This window comes from Podarcis pityusensis, assembly GCF_964106645.2.
Source record: "Podarcis pityusensis genome assembly, chromosome: 2".
In the NCBI taxonomy this organism is placed as follows: Eukaryota; Metazoa; Chordata; class Lepidosauria; order Squamata; family Lacertidae; genus Podarcis; species Podarcis pityusensis.
This window is the reverse complement of record NC_138029.1, coordinates 123,012,566-123,023,853: the sequence shown is the minus strand read 5'-3', so window position 1 is coordinate 123,023,853 and position 11,288 is coordinate 123,012,566. Positions and strand designations below refer to the sequence as shown.

The 11,288-nt window shown below is 44.8% G+C and overlaps 1 protein-coding gene across 1 annotated transcript; it reads right to left on the bottom strand.

Annotated features, from left to right (window-relative positions):
* Nucleotides 1–424: 424 nt before the first annotated feature.
* Nucleotides 425–6,324, bottom strand: LOC308469515 (vomeronasal type-2 receptor 26-like). The gene is made up of 4 exons (XM_080992091.1): nt 4,757–6,324; nt 3,911–4,138; nt 3,150–3,276; nt 425–1,466 (listed from the first exon to the last, which is right to left on the bottom strand). The coding sequence occupies exons 1-4, from the start codon at nt 5,504–5,506 to the stop codon at nt 565–567; spliced, it is 2,007 nt and encodes a 668-aa protein (XP_080848217.1). The 5' UTR covers nt 5,507–6,324; the 3' UTR covers nt 425–564.
* Nucleotides 6,325–11,288: the final 4,964 nt, after the last annotated feature.

Below are 11,288 nucleotides of genomic sequence, written 5' to 3'. Positions count from 1 at the left end.
ACCCAGTCCCAACTGGAGATGCTGGGGATTGAACCTGGGACCATCTGCATGGAAAGCAGGTGCTCTGTCATTAAGTTACTTCACTTTCCTCCTGGAAGGGATATCTGTACTTTCTCCTGGACGGAGACATCTATCTGCTATTCTCTTTTTCTTACTCTGTCTCTCCAGCACCACCAGCTCTGCTCACTCCCTCTTGATGGATGCTTCCTACCCCACTGGCAAAAACTGCACAGGAGAGTTTTTGAGAAAACACAAAATTTTGAGTAAGTCATGGGTTGCAAGAGAATAAAAACACAAAAAGGCCCTGGAAGCAGCATGGATGGCATATTTATTCAGAAATTATGAATTATGAGAAAATTAAAAAATAGGTAGACTGCTTTCCAGTGGAAAGTAACAATAGTATAAAACATTTTGACAAGTTGATTTCCGGAGTTGGTTATCACCTAATTCCTTATAATTTAATGGCAAATCAAAGGCTGTGTGGCATCAGGTTGTGGCATATATATATAAGTGGATTGCTCACTAAACAGCGCGGCTAATTTGAACATAATAGACTTAAGTGTCTCACTTTGTTTTCATTGTGAGATGCTCCTTTGTATTCAGGTGAGGTCTCAGTATAATAATGTAGCACTTAGGAATGAAGATGCAGCCCAGAAGCCCAGCACTGGAGGCCAACATAGAGAAGACCTGAACAGCTACCATGTATTTCCCCTTTGTGCTCAGGTAGGTGGGCACAAAGGACACCCAAACACTGCAGAAGACCAGCATGCTGAAGGTGATCAGCTTGGCTTCATTGAAGGCTGCTGGCAGATTCCTGGCCAGGAAAGCCACCGTGAAGTAGATAGCAGCCAGGAAGCCCATGTAGCCAAGGGCAGTGTAAAACATGGCAGCAGACCCTTCATTGCACTGCAGGGTGATCTCTCCAGGCTGGGAGTGCATGTTGGAATCTGGAAACGGGGGAGAAATCCCTAGCCAGATGGTGCAGAGGAGAACCTGGACACTGGAACAGGAAATGATAATGGAGTTGGCCAGACTCTTCCCCAGCCATCTTCTCACCCTGTTCCTTGGCTTTGTAGCCAGGAAGGCCAGCACCACCGTGATGGTTTTTGCTAACACAGATGAAACAGCAACTGAGAAGATGATGCTGAAGGCTGTTTGTTGAAGGAGGCAGGTTGCTTTCTTTGGCCGACCAATGAACAGAAAAGAGGACAAGAATGAAAGCATGAGAGACACAAGGAGTATGTAGGAAAGGTCTCTGTTGTTGGCTTTGACTATGGGAGTTTCCATATATTTTATGTAGACCCCCAAAATGAAGCACGTAGTTAAGAACAAGAATAGGGCAAAGAAACCAAGCGTGATCCCCAAAGGTTCCTTATGAGCAAGGAAGGTGATAATCTTGGAGATGCATTGATCTTGCTCCTTGTTTGGATGTTGATCTTCTGGACATTTGGTGCAGCAGTTTGCATCTGAAAGGAAGAAGGGAGGCTTCAGTAGTCTTAAGGGGAAACTTATAAACATACTATTACTTTTTCTATTGCATTTTATAGCATATCCATTTGAGAGAGAGAGTTTATATTCTAGAATCAGCTGAGGGGAAACAATCATATCTTTTGAGATCTTATATAAAAAGCAGCACGGAATTAAAATCACAAAAAGGATGCACATGTTGTGGGCAGCATCCATCAAACCCTCTCTCTCTTTTCTCTCCTGTAGTTTTCCTTCCAAGGTCAAATCTTTCATCTCATATTAACCCAATCTTTGTGACTGGGATTCTCACCCCTTTTCTCCCAAGAGCCTGTTCAGAAGATCTGGAAATGACTGGGACACGTTGCACAAATTGCAGCATTCTTTCCATGGGGGAAGGAGTTCCACAGCTCACCTTTTCTCAAGCTGGGGATGAACACTGTCTTTCTAGACATTATGGCACATCCTACATCCTTTCTTTTAAGGCAGAATATATTGACCAAAGGACTCTAAATGGAGAAAGGTCTTTATTTTCCTCCATCCTCCATGTGCCTCTTATTTTTTGCTTTAATCTCCAGTCACCTTCTTCTGTCCTTCGCCTTACATACTCACTTTGTACACCGCTAGCTCCCCTTTACTGCCTACATGTTCCAACTCTCCTCTGTGAGCTTCATATGTTCACTTTTTCTTTCTATAACAACTTTCCTTGCTAAAAATGTTTCCCTTAACTCCCTTGATATTCTTGGTGCCTTTTCCCCAATGTGAATATAAAAGAAGAAGAAGAAGAAGAAGAAGAAGAAGAAAGAAGAAGAAGAAGAAGAAGAAGAGAGGAGGAGGGAGGAGGAGGAGGGAGGAGGAGGAGGAGGAGGAGGAGGAGGAGGAGGAGGAGGAGGAGGAGGAGAAGGAGAAGAAGGAGGAGGAGAAGAAGGAGAAGAAGAAGAAGGAGAAAGAAGAAGAGAAGAAGAAGAAGAAGAAGAAGAAGAAGGAAGAAGAAGAAGAAGGAGAAGAGAGAAGGAGGAGAAGAAGAAGGAGAAGAAGAAGAAGAAGGAGGAGGAGGAGGAGGAGGAGGGAGGAGGAGGAGGAGGAGGAGGAGGAGGAGAAGAAGAAGAAGAAGAAGGAGGAGGAGGAGGAGGAGGGAGGAGGAGGAGGAGGAGGAGGAGGAGGAGGAGAAGGAGAAGGAGAAGGAGAAGGAGAAGGAGAAGGAGAAGGAGAAGGAGAAGGAGAAGGAGAAGGAGAAGGAGAAGAAGTTATTTATACCCCACCCATCTGGCTGCGTTTCCCCAGCCACTCTGGGCGGCTTCCAACAGAATATTAAAATACAATAGTCTATTAAACATTAAAAGCTTCCCTAAACAGGGCTGCCTTCAGATGTCTTATAAAAGTCTGGTGGTTGTTTTTCTCTTTGACATCTGGTGGGAGGACGTTCCACAGGGCGGGTGCCACTACCGAAAAGGCCCTCTGCCTGGTTTCCTGTAGCTTGGCTTTTTGCAGCAAGGGAACCACCAGAAGGCCCTCGGCGCTGGATCTCAGTGTCCAGGCAGAACGATGGGGATGCAGACGCTCCTTCAGGTATACTGGACTGAGGCTGTTTAGGGCTTTAAAGGTCAGCACCTTTTTATCGGTGTCTGAATCTCTGCACTATTTATATTCTCCCAAGGGATTCCCTTTCCCTCTGAATCACCCACTTTCCTGAGTGGAGATGGTCCCTTCTGCACAGAGAGCACAAGCATAGCAGCAAATGGGCTGCCCTTCTTGAACCACCTTGGCGTATCCAGGTTGACAGCTTTCGCTACACCTGGCATGAGGCATAGTCTAAACAAAGGTGAAGAGGCATCAAGAGGAATGTGTTAGAGGTGTGGAAATGAATCATGGGGTTTGGAAGAGGTTTCCATAAACAGCCACTTTTAGGCAAATACTTTTTGTGCTTACAAACTATTCTGCTATATATAATTTTTCTGCTCTGATAATTTCAGAGCAGAGGGCCAAGGAAAGATCACAGGCCTCGTGCTAAGCTGGAACAGGAAGTACTTGTTAACCAAAGGGATTGTACTGTATGGACGGTTTTTTTTGGCACACCTGTTGCAGGTCATGAGCTAGAGTGTTTCTAGTGACTTTCTGAAGCTGAGCGTGGATGCTGCTCAGATTGCGTGAATTCTGCATTAAAGATGGGAAACAAGGGCTGTTGGATGAATGGAGCGACAAATGTTTCATGCTGTTATCACATGTTTGAACCTGGCATTGAAGCACAAAGTGGTGTGGTTGATTCACTCAAGAAAGGAGTGTTTGGGATAGGAATTGTGGGGATGGTTACAGATGAGCTCTAGATTGGGTTTACAGGAATTGGATAGGAATAATTTCCTGTTTCAGTATCCTGTAAATAGTATAAATGATTTCAGCTTCACAGATGAAAAGCAGGGAGGGAGGACACTTCATTCATCTCCCCTACCTGCTTAAACTGCCAGGGCCACACAATGGCTTCTGTGTTAACGGTGAGTTTTAGATCTGAAGATGCCTGTCTCTCTACACTCCCAACTTTCACTCTTCCACGAGACCTATTACGAAACAACACCCAGTTCACAATATCATAATCTGCTGCCAGATCCCCATTCTCATCTGAATAGAGTCCGCCCCTGGAGGTGTTAAACAACTGGACGCTTCTTAAGAAAGGGTGAAGCTGGAATGGCAAGAAAAAATAATGCAATTAAGGTAACACAAGAACCTTCTGAATTCCCAGTCATGAATCTCACATTTTGTTGTGGGCATTGAGAGACAATAGAGTGCACCTCCAGGGGTGAAGTGAAATGGCTGGAGAATCACAGCGCCTGCTGTGGCTGCAGAGACTGGTAACTGGTAACTGCTTTCTCCTGTCTTTTGTTGCATTAGCAGCACCAAAGCGACCTACTCTGGGGCGCAAGCTGGGGCAGTGTGACTGGAGGTCCTAGGCTGCCCAGATGGCAAGACCATTTCCGCCTCATTGATGTAGTCCAATGGAATGGAATGCAATACATTTGGCACCAGCTTGGCTGCAGAATTTGCCGGAAGCATGGAGCATACAAGATGCCACCAAACCAACTTAGGAATTCCACTCCAATTTGTTTGGGGTTTGATCCTTACCCTTTTCTTACCACCCAATGATGTCCCTCAAGACAGCGGATAATTTTACATATTCTTATCATAAATCAATAAAATAATCTGTATTAATCTTAGATGATGCCTAAGTGAAGGACATTGATTCCAGAGTTGGAGAGTGGATTACGCATTTGCAGTGATGGTGCAAAAGAGATAAGTATACCTGCCAGGGCTGCAGTCTTCCATGTCCCCAACTGTCTCCTCTACCCATCATCAGCATCTGTTTGGATCTGGAAGAAGAGGAAGAATTTAAGGCAAGTGCCACAGCTTGGACGCTGTTGTAAGTAATATAGCTGTCTTGAGACAGGGCCCTTTCAATCTCCTCCTGGGGAAGAATCTCCAGTTTCTCTTTCTCTGTGCACCTTATCCATTGTTTCACGGGCAAGACATCCTTGGAACATAAACAGTGAAATGATTCATCCCAAAATTGTATTGTCCTTTCAGACCATGGCTCAAAGTAGTCATGTTTTGTCCATCTTCTGGTCTTCATTGTGAAGGACAAAGAACCATGGGTGTACATAAAGTGCTTAATTTCGTAGTGCAAAAGCCTGTTAATGTCTTGAAAAGCTGTTGTAATCCAAACTTTCCCCCCACTTTGTATCTTTTCAAGAATTTCTTGTATCACGAATATTGGGGTAAATTCATAACGAGAGTCCCCGCAGAAGACAAATACAGTGACTTTTATCCACATGACAGTTGGCTTCCTCTCCATGAGCTCTGCATACAGAGTCTCACGTTCCACTCTTTCTGAGAAGGCGACACAGATTCCTCTACCCATCATCAGAGGTCTCACAGCATTCAAAAACCTTTCTCCACTGTCATTGTCTGAAGCAAAGAGACCAATCCATGTCCATCCAAAATGCAGGAGCAACTTGACAACCCCCAGGTACTGGATTTCTTCCTTGGGGATCATCTGGTAGACAAAAGGGAACTGAGTTTTATCATTATGAGAAGAGCCATAGCTGACCTGGTGAGGGAGAGTAGAGGCTGATTTAGGTCCAGATATTCTCTTTCTTCAGAATATTAGGTTGTGGAGAAATATATAGCTATGTGACCAATGAGACGGAAACATGGAAGGTGCCTAAAGAAGCCAGGGTGGCTATCTAAAGAACTTTTAACTGAGTTAAGATTAAAAAAGGATGTGTACAAAAAATGGAAAAGGGGGGAAACCACCAAAGAGGAATTCAAACAAATAGCCAGCACATGTAGACACAAAGTCAGAAAAGCTAAAGCACAGAATGAACTCAGGCTTGCTAGAGAGGTTAAAAGCAACAAAAAAGGCTTTTATGGGTATGTCTGTAGCAAAAGGAAGAACAAAGAAACAGTGGGGTCACTCAGAGGAGAAGATGGTGAAATGCAAACAGGGGACACAGAAAGGGCTGAACTCCTCAATGCCTTCTTTGCCTCAGTCTTCTCCGATAAAGAAAACAATGCCCGACCTGAAGAATTTGGAGCAAATGATGCAGCAGAGGAAACACAGCCCAGAATAACTAAGGAGATAGTACAAGAATACTTGGCTAGTTTAGATGTATTCAAGTCTCCAGGGCCAGATGAACTGCATCCAAGAGTATTAAAAGAACTGGCAGATGTGATCTCAGAACCACTGGCAGTCATCTTTGAGAATTCCTGGAGAACAGGCGAAGTCCCGGCAGACTGGAGGAGGGCAAATGTTGTCCCTATTTTCAAAAAGGGGGAAAGAGAGGACCCAAAAAATTACTGCCCAGTCAGCCTGACATCAATACCAGGGAAGATTCTGGAGCAGATCATTAAGCAAACAGTTTGTGAGCACCTAGAAAGGAATGCTGTGATCACCAATAGTCAGATTTCTGAAAAATAAGTCATGTCAGACTAACCTGATCTCGTTTTTTGACAGAATTACAAGCCTGGTAGATGAAGGGAATGCAGTGGATGTAGCCTACCTTGATTTCAGCAAGGCATTCGACAAGGTGCCCCATGATATTCTTGTAAAGAAGCTGGTAAAATGCGGTCTTGACTATGCTACCACTCAGTGGATTTGTAACTGGCTGACTGACCGAACCCAAAGGGTGCTCATCAATGGTTCCTCTTCATCCTGGAGAAGAGTGACTAGTGGGGTGCCACAGGGTTCTGTCTTGGGCCCGGTCTTATTCAACATCTTTATCAACGACTTGGATGATGGACTCAAGGGCATCCTGATCAAATTTGCAGATGATACCAAACTGGGAGGGGTGGCTAACACCCCAGAGGACAGGATCACACTTCAAAACGACCTTGACAGATTAGAAAACTGGGCCAAAAGAAACAAGATGAACTTTAACAGGGAGAAATGTAAAGTATTGCACCTGGGCAAAAAAAATGAGAGGCACAAATACAAGATGGGTGACACATGGATTGAGAGCAGTACATGTGAAAAGGATCTAGGAGTCTTGGTTGACCACAAACCTGACATGAGCCAACAGTGTGACGCGGCAGCTAAAAAAGCCAATGCAATTCTGGGCCTCATCAATAGGAGTATAGCATCTAGATCAAGGGAAGTAATAGTGCCACTGTATTCTGCTCTGGTCAGACCTCACCTGGAGTACTGTGTCCAGTTCTGGGCACCACAGTTCAAGAAGGACACTGACAAACTGGAACGTGTCCAGAGGAGGGCAACCAAAATGGTCAAAGGCCTGGAAACGATGCCTTATGAGGAACGGCTAAGGGAGCTGGGCATGTTTAGCCTGGAGAAGAGGAGGTTAAGGGGTGATATGATAGCCATGTTCAAATATATAAAAGGATGTCACATAGAGGAGGGAGAAAGGTTGTTTTCTGCTGCTCCAGAGAAGCGGACACGGAGCAATGGATCCAAACTACAAGAAAGAAGATTCCACCTAAACATTAGGAAGAACTTCCTGACAGTAAGAGCTGTTTGACAGTGGAATTTGCTGCCAAGGAGTGTGGTGGAGTCTCCTTCTTTGGAGGTCTTTAAGCAGAGGCTTGACAACCATATGTCAGGAGTGCTCTGATGGTGTTTCCTGCTTGGCAGGGGGTTGGACTCGATGGCCCTTGTGGTCTCTTCAAACTATGATTCTATGATTTCATTGGGGGCCTGAAGCGTTGCCATTCAAATGGTATGTGTGCACTGCATCTTGTGATCAATTATGTAGGGCAGGGCTTACCTACCCCCCCCCCCGATATTTTATTCAAGTTGGCATCGCTGAAACCAAGAATGAATATATACTTTCCTATATCTCTATTCCTATATCTGTATTACAGTAACCAAAGTTGGTTACTAAGAGTATGCCCCTGATCACCAAAGTAAGCTTTCGAAAGTGTTTCCTCCATTGCAAAGTTTGCCAGGTCCACTGGCCCATCTCGACCATGAAATCCTGTTGGTGATTTCTCAAAAACATGTTTTCTCTCCAGCTCTGCACCTGCCCAGTGAGCCAAGCAGAGAGTCCATGAGGTTGCAGACAGGAAACTTCTTCCCCTGTATAATTATCAAAATCATAGTGGTGTATTCCTCTACTCGCACCAAATCTTGTAGGATTTCCCCTGAGACCAATAACCTAAACTTCAGAATCAAGGAGAAAATGAGCCCACATCTTGTAAGAAGCTTGAAAGAAGATTGATGCCATAAATGCTTCTCAAAATATTAAGCATCACTGAGAGCCTGGTCTGAGGTTCAGGGCAGGCAGGGACTGTGAAGGTGGGAAGCTTTTTATTGCTAGCTTTAGCTCTGGATCCATGGCTAGAGCCCAGGTGTGCCACTGAAGTCACTGCTTGTCATGGTCACTGCTAGGATGATATCACTGCTGCTGCTGCTGCTTATGCCTGAGGCTGCCTGTGGGACTCAGGCAGGGAAATGCTCTGTGAATCTGATGCGACTTCAAAATGAACCAGTGAATTATTACAGGGCAGGGGACCATCTCATTTGTGGGATCATCTCACCAAAAACTGCTTTATTTAAACCATACAACTTCTCTCGGCCCCCATTAACCGTGATTACCGAGTAAGTAACTATATACCACTTGGCTGCTGGAGAAAAAACATGAAACCAGTTAAGGTAAAGGGATCCCTGACCATTAGGTCCAGTCGTGACCAACTCTGGGGTTACGGTGCTCATCTCGCTTTATTGGCCGAGGGAGCCGGCGTACAGCTTCTGGGTCATGTGGCCAGCATGCCTAAGCCTCTTCTGGCGAACCAGAGCAGCGCACGGAAATGCCATTTACCTTCCCGCCGGAGCGGTACCTATTTATCTACTTGCACTTTGACGTGCTTTCGAACTGCTAGGTAGGCAGGAGCAGGGGCCGAACAACGGGAGCTCACCCCATCACGGGGATTTGAACCACCAACCTTCTGATCGGCAATTCCTAGGCTCAGTGGTTTAACCCACAGCGCCACCTGCATTGAAATCAGTTAGCTGTTGATAACTTTCATGTTAGTGTCCCAGATGTGGCTCACTTTATGTAGAGATTTTTTTAAAAAAATGATATATGCAACCCTGATCTAGCAATCTATACTCTGCTAAGGAGAAGGCAGTGCAGACTGGAGATTTCTTCTCTGGTGCCAAGCATAAACCCACCACATCCTTAACACACACCCCTCACTGCTGTGGCTGTCAGCGAATTTCACTGCCAGAAGGGAGATGCAGGGAAATGGCTCAAGTAGTCTTTAAGGCCTTCTGGTGGTTTATTTCCGCGGAGGTTCTCAACCTGTGGGTCCCCAGATGTTGTTGGACTGCAACTCCCATCATTCCTGAGCTCTGGCCTTGCTAGCTAGGGGTGATGGGAGTTGTAGATCAACAACATCTGGGGACCCACAGGTTGAGAAAGGCTAGGACTCCATTGCCCATAACTAAGTGTGAAAGTTACATTACTCTGTGGTCAGCCACTTAGAAGTAAGTCCCAATAAGCAAAATGAAGATCACTCCCAGTTAAGTGGAACCCGGCAAATCTATAACATCCTTTGATCAGCTTCCAAGCATATCACAAACTTCTGAAATAAATTTGATTCTGTTCTTTGACGGCTGCAGACCTTCTATCCCAAACTATAAACTCTACAATGTTTTAGGAAAGTGGCAAATTAATATCCAACTTGCAACCAGGGTCTGTATCTGTCCCCCAATAAAAACATAGGAATAATTATTTGAGGATGCACTGTGTCGAAGCGTATGGTGCCTGGAAAGGCTTTTGATTTATAAAAAGGAAGAATTTGGCATCCCTCCCATCCCCCACCCACAATGACTGGAGAACGGCAGCCTGTCACAACTGCTGTATTTAATGTTTTGCAGTATCTCAGAACAGAAGTACTGGCACATCCTGTCTTTCTTGCTTGCTGTTCAGGAGTTTAATCTGGATCCTTCACTTTTACCCAACACCACTTTGGGCTACAACCTCTTTGAAACCTATTTCGATGGCAGAGTGGTTTCGAATGCAATGCTGGACGGGCATTCTGGTGGGGAAATGAATATTCCAAACTACAACTGTGGAAGACGCAAGAACCTCTTGGCTGTTATTGAAGGGGCTGGATCGGACATTTCTACCCATGTTTCTTGCATGTCGGGCATCTTCAAAATCCCACAGGTAGGGACTGGGATAGTCACCAGTCAGGGAAGCTACAGTGGTGGATTTCCTGCATTAGAGGGACCTCTGAGCTCCCCTTCGACTCTAGCACTCTCTGTTTTTTTTAAGGATTCTCTTAAAATTATTTATAATAGCCTGAGGTGTCCTAAGAACATGAGAAACACCCTGAAGCTGGTTCAGCCTATAAGTCAGTCTAGTCTAGCATCCCATTTTCAGCCGAACAAAAACCACTTCTGGGAAGTCTGCAAGTGCGGTCTGAATGAAAAGCCACTCTTACAACTTTTGATTCCCAACAACTGGCTTTCAAGACCATGGTGCCTTCAACAGTGGAGGAAGAACATGGTCCTTGCGGCTAGTAATCATTGATAGCCTTCTCCTCCTTGTCTAGTCAGTCCCTTTTTTGCTTGTTATTAACATATATCTGATATTCTTCCTTTCCTCGCTAGCTCAGTTATGGTTTTGCTCTTACTGATAAAACTCAGTTCCCTTTTGCCTACCAAATGGTTCCCAAAGAAGAAATTCAGTACCGGGGGATTGTCAAGTTGCTCCTGCATTTCGGATGGACATGGATCGGCCTCTTTGCTCCAGACAATGACAGTGGAGAAAGGTTCTTAAGTTCCTTAACACCTATGATGATCAGCAGTGGAATCTGTGTTGCGTTCTCAGAAAAAATACAACAAAGGACTCTGTACCAGATTTCAATACTGAGGGAGCCACCTGTTATGTGGAGAAAAGTCAATGTCTCTGTCTACTATGGGGATGCTTTCAATCAATTTGACCCAATCATCATGGTACAAAGGATACTTGAAAGGGTACAAACTTGGGGGAAAGTCTGGATCACAACAGCTTTTCAGGACATCAACATAAACTTATCTTATGGTATTAATACCTTCATGTATATCCATGGTTCTTTGTCTTTCATAATGAAGACCAGAAAATGGACAAAATATGAATACTATAAGCCACAGTCGGGCACAACACTACGATTTTGGGATGAATCATTTCATTGTTTGTGTTCGGAGGCTGTATTGCCCATGACAGGTTGGATAAGATGCACAGAGAAAGAGAAACTGGAGGTTCTTCCCCAAGAGGAGCTTGAAAGGGCCCTGTCACAAGACAGCTACATTACGTACAGCAGTGTCCAAGCTGTGG

Coding starts and splice junctions, on each gene's coding strand:
- LOC308469515 (XM_080992091.1), bottom strand. CDS start 5,506: ATGATCCCCAAGGAAGAAATCCAGTACCTGGGGGTTGTCAAGTTGCTC. Junction 4,139..4,756: donor GAAGACTGCAGCCCTGGCAG/GTATACTTATCT, acceptor TTGCCATTCCAG/CTTCACCCTTTCTTAAGAAG. Junction 3,277..3,910: donor GGCCCTGGCAGTTTAAGCAG/GTAGGGGAGATG, acceptor ACCTTTGTTTAG/ACTATGCCTCATGCCAGGTG.